The following is a 24238-nucleotide window of genomic DNA, read 5'->3' as shown; positions in this document are numbered from 1 at the left end:
TGATTGTCCTTTGTTTATAAATGCTATAATGTTCAATATGCTATTAAATGAAATTGGTAATTAATGTATATCAAAGTTATTTTTAATGCTCTTTTAACTAAGGAGTATTTCTTATGAACCATTTTTCACACGATCTGAACATGTTTCGGTTCTGACGGGAGGGAGGCGGAGGGAGGCGGAGGGAAGGGGAACCGCCGTATGACGAACCACATGCGAATTCAATTAGGACCAGCTCATTCATCTCCCATAATGCAGACCGTATGTGTTTATGAGCCCACAGGGAACATCCAGCGAGGCACTGCTTTGCATCTACTCCGTCTTTACCAAAGCAGACCACTGAGCATGGCAAAGGCGAGCCCAGGGAAGAAGGTTTGTGGGCTCAGTCCAGGCATTTTGTGCCACGCAGCACCCCTTGAGCAGCACCACAGTGCCATCTGTTTGGAAGAGTGGCAGCAGAGTCTGCCTTCAAAATCTAAACCTTTCAAAAAGAAACAAAGAGTTGCAGTTCAGAGGTGTGAGAACTGCTCTGAGATTTATGGTAGTATCTTTTCAAAGATCATGAGTTGCTCAAATGCTACAGGAGTGAGGACTGTAAAAGAAAGTAACGCTGAAAGTGAGGATGTGTTGCCATCCTATCCCTGGACGAGAGTGGAGGAGACAGCTGGGCAATTGCAGGCACTGAAAAATGAGCTTGGAATAAAAAGGGCAAGCCAGATTTCGCAAAAGACTCAGTTTCTACATGACTTTTTATGGGCAAACACGAGCTCCTTCCTGAGTCATCTGGACAGCTGCTGAGCTCCCGCTTGGCTTTGAGTGGGGCAGAGGGAAATTGTGCTTGTGTCTGGAAAAGCTTATGTAGATAATATCAGAGCTGACCATGGCCAAAGGGCTCAGAGAACTGCACTTGTGTTCAAACAGAAGTTCCTGTTGTCCTCCAGTCTCGTCTATGATGACAGGTTTGATGGGATTCACTAAATCAAACACAATAATCGAAGTACTCCCAACTGTATCATGCAAGCAAAGCAGAGAAGATCAGCTCTGTCGTTCTGTGTCCTTTAGTTGTTAAAATTCAGAAATAACCCCTCCAAAAGGAATTAAAATAAAAAGCACTTTTATTTGATAATCTGCACCATCCATACAATGCAATTTTTGAATCCCCATCAAACGTAACATACATCCTACTTGTATCTATTTGTTATCAATAATTCTGTATATTCCTCCTTTTTTAATGCCTTGCTAATGTTGAAAACTCCTTTAGCTACCCAAAACAGAGTCTATTTCCGAAAAAAAAAACAGCAACCCTTGTCTCACGTCAAAGCTTCAGCATTACTTTGTAGAACAAACTTTCAGAATCAACTTTGAAGAGCATACAAAGAAAAAAGTAATTATCGTTAACAAGATTAAAAGCTAGCCACAGGTCCAATAACTGCTGCTCTAACCTCTGCGAGATGACTTTCATGCCAGATTGCAGACACACACTTCCTTCTGTAACAAGTACGTGTTCGGCAATAACAAGAACAAGTTGAGATTATTTACATAGTGTAGATAGGTGTCAGCAGACACATACCGGCAGCACCTGAGATCCCAAACACCAGAAAAATGATCAAAGGAATTTGTCTGTGTACTACAAGTTGGACTAGCCTCAAGTGCAGACAAAAACACTGGAAGAAATATGAACATATGGTGTAATACTTCCCAGCATGGCAAACAGCCATGGCAACCACTTTTGGAGTTATAATTAGATTGGGGAAGCAAAGCTGGAGAAAAACAAAGCCAAGCATGAACTCTGAAAGCATTTCAGTTCAAGGTCATTGAAATATTCACCACGTAACATAATCTGTGATACCATTCTACCTTTTCTTTTCTGATAGCTCTGCAAAAGCTAAATAAACCCTAAGAAACACACAGTTGCAAAATAAAAATAAAGTGCACTACAGTGGCTAGCAATATTTTTGATGCTGTTTATTCTGGAGACTAAGACAAGGCAGAAATTCAAAATAACTATTAAAAATAATTGCAGGTTTCTCCAAAGCAGAAATCAAATAAGAAGCAATATTTTTGCAAGTACCTAATCTGAAAAGGAGCACTTGTAATTTGTAAGTAAAAGTTTGGTTTTGTTTTTCAAAGAATCAATTATATAAATCTCTCTCATTTTAAGTTTTCCAGGAAAACACTTAAAACAGTTGCTTTCTGAATTCATCTACCCTGCACAAAGACTATGATTACAGAGTTCTGAAGGGTGCAGCGTGAAGGGAGATTAGTAGAACATGGACTGTGACAAACACTCCCCAGCTCTGAAATACTGCACATATTTTGAATGGTCTTTTACAAAGTTTTCTACTAAAAAAAAGACACTTGTAACTTTTTGAAGTTCAACATTTATCCAATAAAACTCATCTAATTTTGGTATACCCGATGAATGAACTGGTCCAGTACGTGCCAACAGTGACTTACAAGTCAAAAGAGCCACACTTGGCCTTTCTACAAACAGGAAACCATCTAGAGCAGCACATAGGGTAACAAAAAATGTTAAGGGTTGGATATGAAGTCTCATTTATGATACTTAGACACAAGCTTGGCTTGAACTGGAGAGCAAAAGAATTCAAGTTCCTCTGAGGTAATTTCAGAACTCTCAAATGCATTTTAAAATTCTACAATTACCAGAACTTTATTTTCTCTAAACAAACAAACAAACAAACAAAACATTAAACAATCCCAACCTCAAACCCAAAGTATATCCCCAGTTTCTATGATGAACTACCAATATGTGTTGCAGGCAGGACAGCTGGGGGGGCAGACCCAGCATAGGAAAGGAAGCGTTCAAGCTGCCCTGTCTGTCTTGAAAGGAAAATGGGGATGGGGAGGCCACATCACAGGTAATATGTGTTTCTCATCCCATGCATAGACATTTAACCATACTCATAAGCATAGCTGGAGATGGCTCAGAGATGCTCAACATGGTCTCACATCTGGCTTAGGAAAGATTAATCAGTATAAATGCCAGCAAACTATTCGGAGAATGCATATGGGATCCTAGTTCATACCTACATTTTCACTGCAGGTCTCCCCCTTAGTGTTTGCTTTAGAATGAAGAAGGAACTGGTGAAAATTGGTGAAATTAAAAATACAAAGCCTGAGGTTTCCCTAAGTGCAGAGAGCAACTGTAGCAACGGAAGCATCCTTACAGTGATCCCACACTGTCCCTCAACCCAAACTCAAGAGATAAAGTTGTTTAGTTTCCAAAGCCGGTTTTAAATCTACTCCAGATAAACCACTTACAGGGGAGTTTTTTTCTGCAGAGGAAATAACATGTTGTGCAAGTTAAGAAACTCCTCAGACAGAAACTCCTGACCATTATCTCCCCGGGGAATATTCAAAGTGTTAAAGACAGTGAAAGGCTTTGTATCCAAATGAAGCTTTCCACAAGCATGAAGGAAAGTCAGGCAAAACTATTCTAAAATTTGAAGAGGTACATATTAAAACAGCGATTTAGGAAGTAATCTTTTACCTAAAACTCTCAATCTCTCTGCTCCAACTACTACTTCATTGTCATCTGCAGAAAACAGCAATTTTCCAGAGAGGGTTTTCACCTCAAATTTTTGGCTGTGTGCTTCCACTGCTTGGGGACCTAGAGAGAAGAAGAGATTTAGCATAAGCTTTTAGTGAAAAAGTGTAAGAAAATCACACAGTAGCTTCATACATTTAATAACCCCATTTTCTGAGATTACCCTAACAGCTCTGCATGCACAACTTGCATCTGACACATCAAGCAGGGACGTCTGTGCTTTTCAGAGGGTGACCTCTCCAGAGAAAAGGGCACTGTTTTCTACCCAAATAACAACCCCTCAACTATTTCAACTTTTTTTTTTTTTTTTCTTCATGCTTATGCATGTCTTAAATTCACCATTAAGTTCGGCATAGCTGGGAAATTTTAACAGAAAGACAGATCCACATGTGAAATAGCAATGAATGTAACCACGCTTTGAAGGCATTGGTACAGCTGTAAGAGGCATCAGGACTTCTGCTTCCTGACTATGTTTTCCTGGTGCTGAAGTGCAAATGATTCTTGGTTTCATGCCTGTTAAGTATGCCTGTATTAAAATGATACTGGTGTCACGCACCATCCAATTAAAAAAAAAAAAAACAACAAAAAAAACAAAAAAACTAAAACCACCACAACAGCAACAACAACAAACACCACAGGAAAAAGTGTTTTGCTTTAAAGCTGCAGTTTAAGAGCTTGATCCCACCTCCACAGGGAGGTAACTCCTGGGAAGTGCTGAGGATTTCCATCTTGGCCCTGCAGAAGGATGAGCCACGAAGGGAAGGGAACTGTACGCAGGCCCAGATGAACAGCAGGGTCTCTCACATTTCAGAAAGTTTTTAGATGAATACATCTTAGCTCTTATTTTAATTCCACTGCTTCTCCTGCAGGCTGCTGTGCAGTGCAGTGCTGAAAAGCCTCTGGCAAAGTATTTTGTTGTGGAGCCTGATAAACATCAACTGCCCAAACAAGCAATTCTGTGCAGGTCTGTGGCCAAAAGGCTACAAAGAGCAGGCCCTTCTGTTACCTGACCTAGGCTAAGCTTCTTACAAATTGCCGTCTAACAGCCCTGTGCAACCCAGTCCACAGCCTCCCTGGATCATGCACTGCACAGAGCTGTGACTGGACTTTGCTGTACTTTGCCATCTTCCTGACTAGTCTCATTTCTCAAAAGCGAGTCTTTTCTTATAAGCAGTTTCTAACTCCATCTATACACAGTGTTTGCCTGCACAGGTCATCTGTATTAGCATCAGGGCACACACAGAGTCACGTGTGTGGTTTGGGCTGCAGAAAGGTGAGATCCCTGTACATCTAATTCTGCAGCAAAACTTATATTAAAAAAACAACTGCAGCCATTGTGAGAAAATTAAGTACTTTCAAGCTTTATGTTTGATTTGTCTCACTCATTAACTGCCTCCATACTGATCAGTGCAGCACACACAACGCGGGATGACACCTTCAGTCCACTCATGAACCAAAACTGTTCCAAACGCAGAAATGAGCTCAGTGACCACAACATCATGCCAGCAGACGTCACTGACTACATCCTCCTGAGCTCTCATGAAATTAAGGCACTTAAAGGAACCAAATACCCTCTTGAAAATATATGCAGAACCAACAAACTAAACAAGTTCTTCAATGTGAGAATCTGAGAGCTTGGGGTTGAATTTATTTCCTTCCTCCAGGCAATTTTCATGCATGCCACTTAAATCATTGCTTACTGAAGCTGCATATTTAATTATTTAATACTGTGACTAGAGGCCAAAATGTTATTTAAGCAAACCAAACAACTTGGTCTCACATAGAAACAACATGTTTATGGATTACTGTTTCTGCCACAGAGCAATACTTCTCCCAGTCCCTAGATTAATCTCAATAAATAAATATCTATCCTATATCATATATATATTATATATATTAGTATTTTAGCATCTTTCAACCCAAATTATATATGCATCCATTCAAAGGCTGCTGTGTGCTGGGGATTTATGAAACACCCATACACCCATCAAACACACTAATGCTTGGAAATACCAGTTTTCATCTGAAGAAGAGCATAAAAAGCTCTAAATTGCTGAGTGTCCGAACCCAGCCCCAGTCAACCAGCAGAGTTCCCAAGATCTTAGGCAAGTTAAAAGACTCTCAGGAAAATCCTGCCTGTTATGACAGAAATGTCAGCCTGCATACGTTCTTCTTGACCCTGAAGTCGTACAACTAACCTTTCTGCCTCTGGATTGGCTTTCAAATGAAAACGATGGTCTGCTTCGTTATCAGAAAGCACCAGCCAGCTGCCTCTCCAGCACAGCTTTTATGTCTCTAGCTTTGTTTCTACAAAGTAGAGCAAAGTTTTCATTTGTACTTCACAAGACACCTGGGCTCCCCTCCGGCGAGCTGTCGGAAGCCAGCGCAGCATCCCACAACACACCCTCTTTCATCTCGTCTTAACAACTCCACGCAGCCTTTCCCCCTCCTTACCTGTTACAAGGCGAGTAAGGACTTTAGTCTTCTCATTGAGGATGTTCACCGTCACATTTCTGGCAGACTGGAAGTACAGTGGGTTGCCCTGGAACGAGACCATGAGAGCACGCACGTGAGATGGGGGCAGGCAGCCCGAAACCAGCCTGCTCCAGGCACCTGGCTGCTGCTGGGCTGCCATCAACGACTGTAGAACTGGGGACGAGTTTGAAGTGCCAGGCTACCATGCTTGTACTCTTGTGTGTTGATTGTGTGTGTCCCATCACTGCACAGTACTGATGTAACCCAGAATAGAATAAGCTTATCTGGAAGGGGCAGCAGATGAAGCCCAAAACCTTTCCTGCAACCTTCCACTCCTCCTCCAAGCATGCTGGTGCAAGGAGAGTTTTCTGAGACCTCTTATATTTATGTCAGCTCCTGATGCTGCGTTAATTTTTATAGTCCAGGTTGAAACGATACTCCACACCTCTTTTTGGCTCAGAAAACATCTTAGAGACTAGCCTTGTTTTAGGGATGGTTAGCTTTATTGCTGGTGTAAACCAACCAACCTGTTATTTAGAACATGCAGATGATATGGGACCTGACCTAAGCGTCCTGAAGTTCAGGGTATTTTGGGAGGCTGATTACAGCAGTGCATTTCACAGTCAAATCTGCAATACTGCATACAGCTTGAGATGACTACGATGGGTGATTGCATATAAGTACTTCACGGACATGTGAGTGAGCTGTGCCCAGGGAGCTGTGAATGAGAAAACCTTATTAACGTATTGAAACTACCTTTGGTCCCAAAGCACTTATGAACCATCCAGCACTTACAACCACCACCATCCAGACTGGGAAGCCAGCACGTACTGCTTCATACCAGACCCATCTCATCAGGTCTGGAGATACACAAGACATGAAGCCTTCCCCACACCACACAGATTTCTTCCCATTTTTCATTTTTATGCTTTAAATATACCTCTGAAAAAGAAGCTAGAGCAGCTGTTAACACACAGGAGCCACACAGCTACCTGGCACCATCCGTCTCAGGTATTTCTCCCGCAGAGTGAAGCCAAAGAAAACCCACAGAGAAAACCATCTGGCTCCTTCTGTGTGGAAACGTGTCCAAGACACTTGGGAATTTGTGTTTTCTACAGGCAGCCCCAGTCCACACAGGTGGTTTTCTTAGGGGCCATTAGCCACCTAAGGCACAAACACAGGATGACCCCAACTTAAACCAGCCAAAAGTCTAACACGTGAGGTGGAAATTCACTGCTAATATGTCTTCATAATGTCTAAAACAAACAGCTGAATAAATTCTTTAATCAACTGAGCCGGAGGATTGGTAGAGAGGATACAACAGTAAGAAAAACAGCAAGAAGGTGAAAATTTGATGTTCATGCACTTCTTACATCAAGGTCTATTCCCACTGCTTCGAAGTCTTTCCATTAGGAATGAACATTCAGGAGTGTATAGGTCAGGCATATTCTCTTGGCCTCCTGATTTTATAAGGAATATAATAAATATTTGTATAAATGCGATCTTTCTGGGTCATGGCAGAAGGACTATGTTGCCTGCATATAAAGCATAACAGGAGCACAGAAATGCACTCACTGGGGTCCTGTGATGGACCAGAGCTTCAAGAGGCACTTGTAGTGATGGGTGAAGAGTTCCCAGCAGCAGTGCTTGAAGAAAAAAAAAAAAAAAAAACACATAAAAATGCCACCCAAAACAACCCCACGTGTGAACAAATATTCACAATAATTACATTTGTGGCTTTAAGTATTTGTGCTGCATGTACCTAGGAGATCAGCCTTTCAGAAAAAAGGAAGGAAGAAATGGGATTTATTTGTTCAGTTATAGCTAGACCATTATGGCTTCATTCGGACTATTTGCAACTAAACTATAATGCAAAACTAAAAATAATAAAAAGAGAGAATTCTACATAACAACTTCCAGACCTCGGGCAAATTTCAGAAGCTCTTGGTGTCTCTGTCTCCTCATACACTAAATAAGGACAAATCATCCTTCTAACCTCTGTGATATGTTTTACAGTATCTGAAACTGAAATATTATTAATAAGTTCCAAGAGCAATAGAAATGACTGGTAATGATTTTGCTTTTTTTTTTTTTTTTAATTTATTAATTTTTGTGTTCTTTTCCCAAGCACCTAGGAGTTAACGTTGATTACCATTTTATGGTTAATAGCATAGATAAAGGATTACCTTCACCTGAAGACCCTTCTCCTCTGGCATTAATTCACTGCAGCCCTGACCAGAGACCTAATTTGAACACCCTTAGGGATAGCAGCTTACTGCTATATTTTCATTTCACATGTACAGATGAAGGATATTTTTAAAGGCAGATAGCTACAACCCGCATGAACTATAGCTGCAGATGAGATTATAACCACTATAAAAACACACGATATGTAGCACAGAAAGGTCATGTTTTTGATTTGCACTATTTGACTTTTGTTTATGGAGTTATGTAAACACAGAGTGTTTTGAAAAGGCCAGGAAACCTTATAGTTCAAATTAAGGTAGGAAAAATCATTCAAGCCCCATGACTGGCTGGCTTTGAAGCTCTGTTACTGTTTTTCATAACAGGAGGTTCACTACAGAAGTAGTGCATGATAAGCCAAGTAACCGATATAAAAAGAGTTTCAGAAAAAGTTGCTCCAAAGAAGTCTTACAAGACAAGCTAAGAGCTGGCATCCACCTACGGAAGACTTAAAATACATAATCAGAACTTGAAACGCTTATCCTAGCACAGTCATCTCATTCACTGATTCAGAGCTCAGATTCATGCAGCCTTCAAAAAACTAGATTTCTCTAATGGAAGAGTTATGTTTTTATTGGTCTGCAGGGAAGGAACATTTCAAGCACTTAATGCAATGCCCGCTCTCATTTCCATAATTCTTCTTCCATTAAGTAATGAAAAAGAGCTAAAAAAAATTACTCCCTTCTGCTGAAAATTCTGCAGACTTTGTGTCCATCATCTTCTGTTTACAAAGGTAACAACACTGACATATTTTACACACTGAACATTTAAAAAGCAGTCCCCTGTTGCAAGCTTAGTGATGATGCCAATTTCCTTCAATCACATAGGAAAAAAACACGTTAAAATATTCTTAAAGAGGTTAGAAATTATAACTGAAAAGTGGAAACCTTTCAATTCTCCTAGCATTTCACATTATCATGACACAAAATTAAGTATGCTGATGTGCTTGAGCAAATGGAAATCTAGATATCAACATGGCATCATCACCACAATAAAAATAATTACCTGCAGTGAAGTAATATCATCACAAACTTTATAGACCTAAAGTTAGAATATTAGCATGTAATAAAAAACAAGAATGATTGTACTTATAAGACTGCAAGTATGAGACCTACCATGTTTCTGAAGTACAATATGTAACAAACCAGTTTAGAATCTTTCCAGATAAATAATATCAAAGAAATTATACATATTTTATTCTGGGACATGATGCAAAGAAAACTGAAGTGAACTGAAAACTGGATTTAGCATTCTTTTCGGTTCTGAAAGTAGAGAAAATAATCTTTTTCTGTTTGTCTACCAGTTTCTCTAAAAGAGGTTCTACCCCATTCTTCAGGAAAGCACATTTTAGATAAACTAAATCTGATATCTCTGATAATCCAATACACAATAATCCAACATATTTCACTGCTTGCATGCTATCTGATGTGCTGAGAAATCTCTTTCTCTGTCATTTGTTCTTCTTCCCCTCAATCACAAATAGTACAGCAAGGTTTCCCTGCACCTTTCCTTAGCACAGACATGGGCTGCTCTCAGCCAGGTGCTGGTACTGACACACTCTTTATGCCCAGAGTTGGTTGTTGAAACTTTAATCCCTTTACCATGGCCTTCCGTTAACTTCAGTGCTGCGGCAAGTTAGCAGAGTTGTAGTTCATGTCCATTTTAGCCACCCCATAGCACTGCACCGAGCTGCCTCCAATCTACCCTCCTGTGTGACACTGCAAATGAAATCAGCAGTCACTCCTTTCTGATGCGGTTTGACATTACTGTTTCTTTCCAGTGATCGCTTTGTTCATTTGGCTGAAGAAATTGAACTAGAAACATGGATGGGAATAGGACTTTTTTTTTTTTTTTTTCCCCTTCTGCATGTTTTCCCATTTGCTTCTGGCTTATCTCAAGCATTTTCCTTGCAGAATATTGACAGAGGATTCCACCTGCGGTTCCATTTCTGGGGAAAATGTGAGGCTGGGGTCTTTTAGGGACTCTCTAGGTTGGTTATCCATCTCCACCCCCCGGCAAATCTATTATTCACCTCTGCAGAAAATCCTACATAGCAAACACATCATTCTGCCCATTACTCCTGCCCTTCATTAGCCGACCCAACAATAATGCAAATGTTTGCAGGCAGAAGTCACCCCAGCTATTCAATACATTCAGATGTTGGATATACATTGCAGAACAAAGGATCTGTAAAGTGCAAATTTACGTCAAAATAGTGTAGCTTGTTTTCCCACTAAGCAGTGAGGTATTCAGTAAAACACAGAAGACTGCAAAAGGTATTGACTGCTTGTTTGCTAGGCTAAACACACGGCAAAACAAGCCCTAACAGCTCACTAGGTGTTTTTTTGTCTCACTGTGGAAGAGATGCTAAAAACTCATAGATCAAAGACCAAACCAGAAAAAGTACTTTGACTGACAACCCAAATTTGCAGCTGAAGCAATCTCAGCCAGTGCTGTCTTTAAGAAAAGTCAATACTTTAATAGATGCCTTTAGATTGTTTTAGGGAACTATTAAAAGCAGGTGCAAATCTTTCTAAATTTTCACAGGCAATTTTAAAATAATGCATCACAGTCCATGCCTGTGTATTTTGGACAGTTAAAAGCAATAGCTTTGATTTGATCTTATGGATTCAAAGAGTCTTCAAGGTAAGTGCACATGAAGCTTGTGGAAATAATGAAAATGGTGGATTTCCTTCAGGCTTGAAAATAGTAATGGGAAAAATTAAAACATTAAAGTTTAATCCAGCCTGGCAAAGAACAGTCTGGAGAAGCCACTCAGAGCACCATTTTCCTGCTCATCTACACGTCTCACTGACATACAAAAGAAAACCTAGTGCTCTGTACACAGCTGGACTGTTAGAGGGCAAAAGCTAGTTTTCTGGAGAGCAACCAGACAGCCCACTATGAGAGCAAAAGCACTTCTTCACCTGGCCGACAGCCACGGACAGCTCATTCACTTCCCTGCACCCTTGAGTGCTGCTTTAAAGAGCTGCTGATGGAGAGGAAGCATTTGTGGGGGGTTATATCAAATACATTCCCTTCACAAAGCCCAAGCAGTCCTACTGTTACACCTACGTGCAATAACTGCACGAACAGCGATGGTACCTGCCCTTTGCATTGTGTTTCCAATGGTGGGGACAACTCACAGACACACACAGGTGGAGGAGATTGAGTCCTGAGGAGAAAAATCCCCTGTTGCTGATGGTGCAGGTAAGGAGAAGCTGCCACACAGCTGTGTCTTGCAGGCAGGCAGTGAAACTACTTGCAAACAACCCCCTGTGCACAGAGCCTGGGACCAGCAGCAATTTAAACTCTTTCCAGACAGCACAGCTCTAATCGACCAGATCAGTGTCGTGCAGTGGTGCCACAGACAGCTGCTTTTCCCCCCAAGAGGCTTGTTATTTTAAGATACTCTATAAATATTTGTATAATGCTTAAACTCTTCCCTTAAAAGATCATTGGGAAATCCTGACAGCAGTTTCTTGTGAAGACTGGGAAGAGGAAGTGGACTGGGTATAACCCATAGCTTGCATGGGCTGAGCACACAAAAATGTACATATATGTTTTTTATGCAAACTTACAGTGCTTCACCCAGAATTCACCTTCAATCAGATATGGGCACATTTGCCTGTGAATAACACAATCCTACCTCGCTGTCTGCTGCGGCTCTACTGCTTTGTTATTGGTTTGGGGACAGAAAGCAACATGCTGCTAGAAATCTCCCGTTCTCGGTTCATTCCAAATCTCATTTCCCGGATATTTGGGGTATGAGGTAACTTTTCACGGTTTTGTCTGTTTTGGAGTAGCAAGTAGTCACTGCCTGTAAACGGAGACAAAAAGCAATCATTTCAGGGCGCAAGACAACCTTCGCCAAGAATGGGAAACTTTTCTAATGAAAACTCACAAAAATATCACCTCTGCCAATTTCCTAACGCACCCAGACCCAGCAGCACAGGCTGTCCGTGGCACAGCCCTGTGTGCAAGGTCATCTTTGCAGTTGTCAGGTGCATCCTGAGACCTACCAGCAAAGGTGACTTTTTAACCCTCACTCTGTCCCTTCTGGTCAGTTGACACAGACAAGCTTCAATTAGCATCATTGATCCAGTGTTGTGAGTTCTGATATGACTTGCTCATCCTTCAAAGGGAAGCACCAATAAAGCTCTCACTACACAACACTAAATGAAGAATTTCCTACCCACAGAAAAGTCCAGAGCATGCTGCGAGCACAGACTCAAACAAAACAGTCCTGGACCTGATCCCTAGCATACACTGGAGAGTGTTTGGTGATTGAGAAGCTCAGGGCTGTCCTCATAAAACAGAGAGTAGTGAGGAAATAATCAGGTTGAAAAAAAAAAAACCTCAGAATTCAGAACAGATGCTGCAGATCAAGCAACTGGCACCACTGTGAATCACAGCAAACCTCACCAGAACATTGTACAGACATCGCACACCTCCTGAAAAACGAACAGACAGAATGCTGGGCAGCATCTATCTTTGGCTGTGAAGAAGACAAATTTGGGAGTATCCAGCTTGGAACCCCTAAGATCCTGCTTGGAAGCAGCCTAGCTTTCATCTGCATCAAGAGAAGCCATGGACTTCAGGCCAAACTTGCAAGCCAGCCATCACTGTTTCCATTTAAGTTGCCATACAAAAGAAAAACCAATAGATCTTCCTTCTGTTTCTGATATAGCTCCCTACAACAAGAACAGGATTTTGCCCAGAAGCCTTCTGGCACAAAAATTTAAGTCAGTAGCTAAATCCCTAGGTGTTAGATTGAAAACATCTTTTAATATTATTTGAACATGCTTTTTGTTGTTTAATCACCGAGTCTCTTCTGATCTTAACTTTGTCCTTCAAATGGTTGGATATAATGTTCATGTAACTAAATCCCTTTTTCAGTAAAACTTCTGATTTGACAGTGTAAACTTGTCACAGCAGAATGAAAACAAACTGTGAATGGAATTGATAACAAACAGATTAAAATGAAAGCTACAAAATGCCCCAGTACATGCTATATTTATGTCTAAAGATGATTACTTTCAGGAAGGAAGCAATAGGTCGAATGCAGAGGTAACAAAATGCAGTCCATAGCCGTTTCTTCCTAGAAACAAACTCTTTTCACAATTGTAATGCACCCAAGTTGTGTAACCTGGATCAGTGACAGAGCTGATAGAGCCCTGACCTGCAACTGGCACTCAAAGACATAAATGTAGAAAGTCGTGAGGTGACTCAATGCATTGGATTCTAACCTCTGACATTTTATTAAGTACTCAAATACTTAAAAACAAAACACTCAAGTCCCTTCTATGCAAACAATGTGCAGTCATGTTTGCAGAAAGATATCTGTTATTGTACCGTGCAGCTCTGAAAAGTAATGTAAAAATACTACTCTCATCCAACATATTTTCACAGCATATATAATACACAATGGATAATACACATGTTGGAGTTTTATGTCCAACACTACAAGTCCCCCTCCCCCCCTTTTTATGGCATTTCTTGGAATTCATTTTAATAACAATAGAAACATAAGATAAATTTCCCACTGATATATTAAAGCAATTACATCTCTGACTCTCCTTTTAAAGTGCAAAGAAAGCAGGTCTGTGATGGGAGATCTAAATGGCTGGATTCTGGTTTTGGATGGCTACCCAAGGGGTTTTGTATCCTTCAAAGTGATTCATTTTTGGCAATCTAGGGATTTCTCTCTTTAAAAGAATTCCTGTAATAATCTCACAAACACAGCACTTAGAGAGCGCGGCTGCTTCTTCAAGATGCCTAATCAGCTGCTTTGCAGCTGAGATTCTTCTGAAAATTAAATTACACCATGTCTGCTGACATTAAAAACAACACTGAAAAAAAATCTCTGAAACATTACATATGCCTTGACTTCTTTGCCATTATTTTCTTTCCTTTTTTTTTTTTTTTTTCCATTGGCTTATAATACAAAGAAAAACACAGATGACATGATGAAACCAATAGACATACACATGAAAATTAAATGCAACTGTGCATGTTAGAATTCTATTCAGTGTCCGTGGGGTATAAAATCTGGATTTGTAACATCTGAAGGCTGCTGCACATCCACAAAACTTTTGGCATTGGCAAGGACTCAGCTGAGCATTGCTGGCTCCCTGGGCTGGAACCTGAAGGAATCAGAGGCACTACACATGCTCAGCACCAGAAGTCCTCTGGCAAGACACTCTCAGCCAACATCTGAAGACAGAAGACAAGAGAACAGCACAGCTTGTAAAACGACCAAATAAGTTTGAAAATGCTTCAAGACCTTTGCTGCACTCTGAGATCACCCAAAGGCATTATACTGGAGTTGATCAGACGTGTTCAGATGATTAACTTGGTGTTACTGGGGAATGGCTCTCCCTTGCACAAACCAAGCAGGAAACGAGAAATTGCAGTGCTCTTAAACAGGAGAGCAGCAGCCCTGGGTTCTCAGCATGCTGATCACCACTTCCCACTAGAAATCAGCCAAGCATTCATTATTTTCATTTATTTGAATTCTTCCACTGAAACGCCTAACTGCAGTGGCTGCTCACATGCAGGCTGAGAGGCAGCTCACACCGATCTGATCCTTGTATACAGGAGGTGTCGCAGCAGCAGGACTATGGATTTGTGCTAAGTTACAACCTATTTGATGCCTTGGGCTGCCCTAGTTATGGTCAGACTCCAGTGGCAACAGATCTCTTTCTGAAGTGAACACGCTGTAGGTATGCACAGGACCATAGAAGAGAGAGAGTGAGAAATGAAGAGAACTCTGCTGAGGTTTAAAATATTCTAAATCATCCAGCTATATAGCTACTACAGCGCTCGTAACTTTTACTCCAGACAAGTGTGCAGATCTCTGTTCATGTGTTTTCATTTTTATGGCCTTTCTGGTATGCCTACTGCCTGCCTTAAACATCTTTTAAAACTACTGGTAAATCACACCTCACTATCTATAATAGGCATTTGAAGACAATATTAAAATTATACGGAACCAGTAATTTCTGACTTACTTTCTCTTACTATCAGCATTACCTGGACCATAGTACAACCAGAAATAATCAGGATCTCTGTCAGTCAGTGAGTTGAATACGTAGACTTTTAAGAGTACATATTCTTACTACTAAGAAAGGAACAGTAATATTTTCTAGAAGTCTGATTCACCTGAGATACTGGGGTTCTGCAATGCTCACACCACCTTTTAGGTACTTTGTTACTACACTGTATAGTTCCAAGTTATATACCTAGATACTTTTCTCCAGGAAGGCTAATAACATGGCTATCCCTGACCATGGCTTTGAAATCCTAACTTTCCTTCACAGCAGGTCATGGATCACTTACTTCTGGTATGACATTATAGATGGCCATGCCAACTTATGTATGCACATACAGCAGGAAACACAGGCAAGATCCTAGCTGAGGCCCCTGGTGTTACTGAAATTTAGCTGCTGCTAATAAGAAGAACGGAAAACATTTCCATCTGTCTGGATTGAGAAAAAGAATCCATGTCTGCGTCCATATGCTGATATGTAGACAATACTTATGGACACATAGACATATGCGAGGTAGCCAGCAACACAAATCAAATCAATCACAGATCACAGCATGCTATTTGCCTAATTATGAGTAACACCTCACATTTTTTATCTACGCAAAAAGCACTTTGTGAACGAGCAGATGGCATTGCTATGGGATGGCACCATCCTCGACAGTTGCAGATGCAGAGCATTTACACAGCATGCTGAAAAAATGACACAACACAAGCTGCTTCCTGGGAAAAAGATTCAAATTGAACAAGTGTCACCAAACAAAATACACGCATTTATTGATGTTCTGAACTTATCTGATCCAGCCTTTCTCCTCAAATCAAATACATGCGTGCAGGCCAGGGAGTGATGCTATCTAGACATCATTAAAGTCTCTTAGATAGAAGTGTCACGTGTGCTGCCTTGCACAGAAAAGCAGAGATGCAGACCAACTTGAGTCTAGTTCCAACCTGCAAACAATTTAAATCCACACAAGCAGAATCAATAGGAAGAAGCCCTGCAGAGAAAGCAATTACACTGCAAAAGCAACTATATTACAGCACGGTTACGGCTGGAAGGCAGGACGCAGAAGGCCATCCTCACTTCTGTGATTACCCACCGGAGTTCTCTCCAATGCATCTGGCCTGTGAAGTGACAAGGTTCAGCCCGGACATGTTCCTGCAATCCAAGCATTTCTGTTTCTAGGCATCTGTTACAATTATAAGGCTCTTCATTATGAGACCTGTCCTTCAGGTTTGCCATGAGCCACAGACAAACATTTGTCTGTGCATCAGGAAACGTGTTTGAAGGGCTCAGCGTGCTTTCCTTTTCAATAGCTTCATGGGAGCAATAATCTCGATTCCTGGAACTACAATTACTTATTCATTGGAGACTTGCCACTTTACAAGACACAAAGAAAGATCATCTGACCATTCTTGGTGATAGAAAATGTTTTATATTCAGGTTTTCTATTCAAATTCTTGCTTTTATATTCAAATTCTTATTTGTGGTTTGTCATTTTTTTTTTCCTTATTTTTCCACTGAAGCTGCTGCAAGCACACACACTGGTGTGACAGGCTTGAAGCAGCTATAAAATGATTGATGAAAAACATATTTTGGCCTTGTTGTGGGAATATTTATTGTAGAAATATGCTGAGTTAACTCTGTAGGGGCATATTTGGGAAAATGGGACATAAAGAAAGGCTGGACCCATATCTGTGCCTCTGATAGAAAAGTAATTTCATCTGTTTTAATTATGACACAGGGTTATTGGGTCACATAGACAATTGCACAGATTGGTTTTTATTCTTTTTACCTAACCACTTTGTTTCTTCTGCTGAAATGATCGATAAGAAGGATGTTCTGTCAGTCTACACGACTATACAGAACCTTCCCCACAGGAACGAACACAGAGTGCCAAATCCTGACCTGCAATGTCGTAACAGTCCACATGTGAGTTAGTGTCAGACAGGAACCGTCTTGGAGAGGAAGAACCCACACCCCAGGAGAGGCAGAATGTTGAACAGGCGAGACAGTGCTACACTTGAAGAGATAAAACGACAGATGCAGCTACGCGTGTGACCATGAAATTGAATTGATTTGGAGGAATGATGCTAAATCCTGCTGGACATTGCTACCCAGAACACATGCACCTACAGAGATAACATGACAGCAAACATCTAACCAGTGGGACATTGCACAAGCAGTAATAGGGTGCTCTGTGCTGAGATTTGACTGCGTCCTGCAGCTGCCATTCAATAGACACTCTTGGGTATCTACTTCAGGGCTAAGAGAGCAGAGAAATGCAGGGCATTGCCAATGAGCAAAAATACATCCCTAACCAACACCATTGGGGGCCCAGGGGGTGTTATTTCAATAGCTGTCAGGCTCATAGAAAGAGCAGCAGATGCTTTTTCCATGCCTGGAAGAAGACAGGAATGTTGTTTGGGGAAATGGTGAGTCATGGCAAAAGCAGCCAGAGAGATGAGGATGTGTGAAGGTAAAACAGAGCACAGGGAGACATATAAAAGCCAAGGACCCAGGATTACTCTTTGGGTGATCCACAGGGTGGCTGAGCCTGTCTGGTTGTCACCACTTTTAAACAGAGGACATGTGCCTCCTGATGTTTTTATTCCTGAAGTTATTTCAAAACTCTGGAGGAGCAGAACTGATCAGTGGACATCCATCCGATCCGTGGCTCCCACCAGGACTGGGCACAGGAAGGGTCCTGCCTGCGTGCTCCTCTTTCCCCTACTTGAGCTAAGCTACATTTCCCAGATTGTTGCATAATAGATAATGTTGCAGAGAGAAACAGAAAGCCTGCTGCTCTCCCAACTGTGTACAGCATCAAGGTTCATCATTTATAAATAACAGCTGGGATCTTAAGAAACATATATAGCGAATGTCAGTTTACAGTAGTAGCTGGGGATTTCAAGGATGTAGAAGCAATACAGATACAGTAGTTTGGTTTGAAGCAACAGTAAACATGAATTAAAAGGTACTCCTCAAGCCAGCAGTATTGACAACATACACACCATTGCCTTGCGTGGCCTTTATTTTATTTAAATACTGAAAGATGTTCTGCAAAAACATGGAGGGGATCGGCTTTGAACACCATGCCATAGGAAGCATAAGAGCAAACGTGTTCAGGTTCACCCCATCGACCCACTGAATTACAGCCACAGCTCTCTGGAAACCAAGGCACTAAACCAGCTCAGGTTGATCACTTCCTCTTGAACTTTTACAGCAATTAGTGTGCATTTGGGTTATGGATTATTTGGCCATTCCCAGAGCGTTGTACACAGAGGTGAATTCACATCAGTGTATCTGCTTAAAGGAAGATATCAATTGCTCTAAGGTGATGAACAGCTACATCCACTTTGTACTTCTAACCTGCAAAATATGCCTAGAAAAATGATTTTAAGAAAAACAATGAGCTGTTCACACTCTTCGAGACCAACCTCATCAAATGAAAGACAGCAGCTTTCGGCTAAAGAACTGCAAACCTCACCACAGAGGTATACTTGTTCTGTCAAACAAATGACCTCTCTTCTCCCTTCAATCAACCCGATCGTCTGTAACTTTATTTATTTCTCTGCTTTTAAATATTGATGTCTTACAAAGCTTCTCATTGGAAAAAACACATCTTACTCTTCAGCTATACTGCCTTGGGCTGCAGTCCTGTCAGATCTCATCCAAGAGGAAGGCTCAGCTTGTAACAGTACTTGGAAAAGACGACTTTCCAGGCACCGTGAAGAGTGATATGGATGATTCAGTGAACAGCATGTTTCTCTCTAAATCAGTCACCACCCATTCATGGTGCCACGGGCACTTTTTTGCAGCTGCTCTTGGTTTCTTAGCAGAGAAGAGAACTCAGATATTAACCACTTTTATTCATTAAATGCCCCATGACAAATCCATTCCTTGTCTAAATAAAGAGAGAGACAACGGAATGGTATATTGCTTTGCTCAAGGAGAAAAAGAACTAGGAGAGCTGTAGCTTGGAAAGAAAAAGAAAAAAGCCTGGATCATAAAAGCCACTTTCTCTGCACAGTTTCAAACTAAAAATTAAGAATACAGCAGTGTCTGATATTGACTAAGACACTATGCAAGTCTTGGTGTGCATTTACTCTTCATTTTCATAACAGATTTACAATTTTAGCATCGAATCATTTGGAATAAACCTTAAACAAAACCTTTCCTTCTAGACCATAATGAAGAACTTTCCAAAGGAAGATGTCCTTCAATGATTGTAGTTTCTGTGCCAGCATGCCATACAATAGTCAGCATTTCAAAAGGGAAAGCTGCAATGTTACATTCTCTCCCTTCCAGAATTGCCTAGTTCTCCTTGTTAGCACACTCTTCACCTGTTCTCATAGTTAGAGTAGGGAAAGAAATGCAAAGCTGCATTACCCAAAGCTCTCCGTGGTTCTTCATCCTATCTGTAACTCCTACATCACATCTCCTGCCCTCGCCTGCCTCCACTCCTGTAGCCTCTCCAGTCTTTCATCGCATCCCAGCAAGACAGGAAAGGGCTGTAATTCCACCCTGAAGAAGGGAAGCTGAATTTAGAGACACCATGACTGATGCCACAGAGTAATCAATTTATAAGGGAACTGAATTAAGGGCTCCCAAGACCCAGGAATGCATTTCAAGCACTCCACTAACCCCTTTTGCTTACAGACATCCTTAGAAGGGATGTTTCTGGGAGAAGTTGCATGACAGCGATGCAGTTCAGCTGATGCTACCTATGGAAAGTTAGTGGTGGGAAGACAAAAGCCACAGACACTTTTGCTCCGCTCCTGCCCAGAGAAAACTCAAAGTTTGAAAGAGCAATATCCTGCAATTCCACATGAGGATGGCAAAAAAGGATTGTGTCCTCATGGACAAACAAGGAAGAAATACTGTGAACTGAAACATCTCAAATTTTATTTCTGTTCCATAGGTTATTCCCCTTCAGAGAGAAATGAGGAACAAACTACCTGATAGTGTTTTGTGCGACCTGCCACAAAAAGTTATTCCACCTTTTAAAACTAAGCTAGGAAAAAAAAAAAAAAAAAAAAAAAAGAAAGAAAAAAAAGGGGTAACCAGACTTGATTCAGAATTACAGCAAATCACGAGGAAATCACTGGACATGTGATTCTGTACTAAAAGTCTGCAGTCAAAAAAAAAAAAAAAAAAGAAAAGAAAAAAAAGAAAGGCCATCTTCTTGGAAACTGCTTTCCATCATCCTGAAGGATTTATTTATTTATTTTTAACCATGTCAGGTTTTATTTGAAAATATCTGTCAGCTCTATCACCACAGTCTTCTATACTTGGGGCATGTGATCTATTAAAATGAACATGCAGATGGATACAGGACTCCTCACACAACTAACTCCTCAGCTCCTGTAGGAGCAAACAAACAAGCCACTTGGCCCACCATGATCCCCATCTCCTGTCCCACTCTTGGTCTACTTATTGACACCATAAAACCCTTTGGAAAGACCTGTCTTTGTGTCTGCACGGAGATCAACATGAAGGACTCCTGCCAGTGGCTTCACACTGCCACTTACATGCAGTGTATGTAGGAATTACAGGAAAGAACACAACGTATGGTTAGCTTTATGCATGTGAATAGCCTTACTGGCATCAGTGAAGTAACTTATATCTGTAAATTATGCACTTAATTAAACATCTGGTTGGACTGAAGACTAAGTCAATGATTCACATCAGAATGCCAGTCTCTTAGACTAGACTTACAGCCATCTTTACCACACACGTACAGCAGCATCCTGCATTCCAACACCGTGCCACTAACGCTGGTATAGGACCATCCCTTCCTGAAAGACACTGGTGCACATGGGAGCAGACAGCCAGGCACAGCCTCAGACAAATAGAGATCAAAAATAGAGATGTTCGAGCCAGGGAGTTGTTAACAGCCAAAGAAATCTCACTTTTACTTTCAAAAGAAGCAAGTCAGTTTTCCCAAGAGTCTCAACCAATTTGCCCTAAAAGAATAGGAGCAAATTCAGAGTTGTTCTTGTTTTTACCCTGTGTTCTTCTTTCTCCAAATCTAACATCTGTCATTTAGAAGCAGAACAATCAGAGAAATTCTTATTACTGGCAAAGCAGCTTGTAAATGAAACCTGGAAGGTCTGATTTTCCTTTCCTGTTGCAAATCAAAGAGCAGCTAAACTGAACTGTCTGTAAAACCAGTGGTGTGTGCCTGCACTTACTAATGACAGCACATTTCGTCTTGTCAAGTAACACTTGCCTTAAAAAATACATAACTTTGTTTCTGAAATAGTTTTGATCAGCAGAAGAGTTGCAGAAGTGTTTGCTGTCCTGTGGTAAGAGGACATGAAGCTCTGCTATTGAGACTTCCTGGAAACATCAGAAAAAAACATTCTGTTTCTTTATAATTGGCTCTCACTATTTGTCTTTTAGCGCTTCCTCAGTCCTTTTGTCTCTATCCGCACTGTACGAAGTTTTACTCCTTTTTGATTTTTAGTATTAAGAAGTTGTTTATATACTTCAGCATTTCCAAAGCAGCCAGGATCCTGATTGTCAGCAGAGCTGTCTAGACATAGTAAATCCTTATACTCAAGGCCTTTGCCCTTGAGAGAGAGAAATGCAGCCGTACACAACCGCACGTTTTTCCCCAAGCAGTTTCAGGTGCTTTGTAAGGCTTACTTCTTTCTGAGTCTACAGCTTGTTAAGACGAAAGTTAGATCGAGTTTCTGACTGAAAATTCAAGACGACCCACAAAAGCATTCAATCCCAAACGTTGGTTCAGGTCAGCTGTAGTCAACAAGAGAAACATTGCTTCTCTTTTAACAGTAATGCCTGTCTGGCAGTAAAAGTAAGCAACAGCCAAGTAAGCATCATTGGTAGATGAGACTGATACATCCCACACTCATAAAACTCCCAGTAAACCCCTCGTGCTTCCCATCTTCCCCCATCCCCCCCTTTTTAAGCATAAGAGTAAATGTAGAAAACTAAGGATAAAGTACAGCACCTAGAGGTTTACGCACCTACAGGAACACTGACAGGCCACAGTAAATGGCTAATTAAGAAAAGGGAGCTTCACAGCAGCTTTGCAGTTAATTCATATAGGTAGCATGCAAGTTAATTCATATAGATAGTTTGAGATGCCAAACCTAAGCTGAACTAACAGACACTAGAAATGTTGTGCATGTTTGAGGACTACAAGAAACTGCCTGCCAAATTCATTCAGCTCAGCCATTTTTTCTTTCAACTTTAAAATCAGTAATTCTATGTATTTTCTTTTTCCTTTTGGGGGAATAAACTAAATCAAATGTTTATTCCCTTTTAGGTTCTAGTGCTTGCACTCCCGTCTTAAGGCTCACAACTCAGCTAAAAACACATCAGCTGATTTGCAACATTTCTGTGGAAATAAAACCCTACCACACAACTCAGCCCTGCTGTCGTCCTCTTCACAGCTGAGATGCAAGCAATTCTGGGTATCATGATAAAAATGCAATGCAAAAGTTTAGAGACCACAGAGCACCCAGCCTTAGTGCAGCAGCTCACTTTGAGCTGTGGTGCACATCGCTTGTTTTTATGACCGCAGAGTCCAGCTGCAAATGTTGAAAATGAAGAGAAGGGAATCAGATCAGAGCAGCAAAACAAACATGATCTGAACAGCTCCCCTCTCTTCACACGAGCAACTCAAGCAGAGAAATTTCACCTGTCAAAGAGAAAAAGTCAACGAAACAGAGATCATTTGGGAAATTCTCCCTCTCCTTGTTCAGTTTTGGGGCTGTAACTAGCCTGCATAAAATCTGTGGCCCAAACTTCCAACCTAGAAGACAAAAACCACCAACCAGAAGTGCTTATTCAGCTTATGGGTTCAGATACTTCTGCAAGGACCATACTGGGTTTTCTGGACACAAAATCTCTAGGGTAAGAAAGTACAAATGTACTATTCCCAGAGCTAGTTTAGAGGTGTGCCCATGATGAAAAATATAGACAAAAGCTGAGGTAGGTAGCCCACTTGGCACAGCTGATTGACTTTAATAGGTGTTGATTACGCTGCTCATATTGCATGAAATTAAAATGCTTACAAATGTTATGAGCCATTACCCTTCCATTTAAAAGAGCTTATGACATGTTAGCAACATTTAATGGAATCCTTTTCAAAATGCCATGGGCAGCCTCCACGAGATTTTTGCTTTGAAATATAAGTTGTAGAGTCATTCCAAAAAGTTTCTTCACTTCAGAGGTTCCTCTCTCTTTCTTTTTTGGGCTACTCAAACACATTTTGTAGCTGGCGAGATACTTCAGCTCCCTGTTGTGCTCTCAGTGTGCAGCACATAACACCAGCTCATTAGACAAACCACAGGGAATACGCAAAGCAAGATTTAATTCTGGTGTGATTGGAAGTACCCCTTCAGCTATCCTACAAAATTTCCTTCAAAATTCAAAGTTAGGAAACTTCTGGCCAATATTACTATGAAGCTAGAGGGGAATGTTTTCACAGCTGCTGTAAAATTTATTTAAACTTCCACCTTTTTAGCACACTGGAAACATCACAGAGCCACTAACTGCCTCCAGGGCTCCAGGAAAACCAAAGTTCAGTCTGAAGTAGGATCTCTGGATTTTATTGCTTGAGAATTAAATTTATTAAGAGGAGAGCATATCAGTTTTATCAATCCTAGTGGATGCTTACAGCCTACTGCCATACAGAGACTTGAATGTGCTTTGGATGGCGAGGGTACCTGTGCATCAAGGGAGGGTGCTTCTACCAAAATGATGCTCTTATCAAATTGCTCATCCGCTTCTGTTCATTTTTACTGTTTTGCCCCTAAATACGCTCCCTTCTCTCTGTTCATAGCTAATGGGCAAGAAAGACTTAGACTGAACAAACAGAGAGAGACTTTTATACCAAACCCATGCTGGCACACATTCTAATGACAAGGGGTTT

At 40.9% G+C, this 24238-nt stretch overlaps 1 protein-coding gene across 16 annotated transcripts in view; it reads right to left on the bottom strand.

Annotated features, from left to right (window-relative positions):
- The window catches only part of SGCD (sarcoglycan delta), a 365120-nt gene that overhangs the window by 70171 nt on the left and 270711 nt on the right, over positions 1 to 24238 (bottom strand). For all 16 annotated transcript variants that reach the window (XM_068698499.1, XM_068698509.1, XM_068698507.1 and 13 more), the window contains 2 exons: positions 6020 to 6107; positions 3509 to 3628 (listed from right to left, as the gene is read on the bottom strand). In XM_068698499.1, the coding sequence (XP_068554600.1) occupies positions 3509 to 3628; positions 6020 to 6107 (208 nt within the window). The remainder of the gene's footprint in view (positions 1 to 3508; positions 3629 to 6019; positions 6108 to 24238) is intronic.

This window comes from Anas acuta, chromosome 14, assembly GCF_963932015.1.
Source record: "Anas acuta chromosome 14, bAnaAcu1.1, whole genome shotgun sequence".
Lineage (NCBI taxonomy): Eukaryota > Metazoa > Chordata > Aves > Anseriformes > Anatidae > Anas > Anas acuta.
This window is presented reverse-complemented; position numbering and strand designations above follow the sequence as displayed.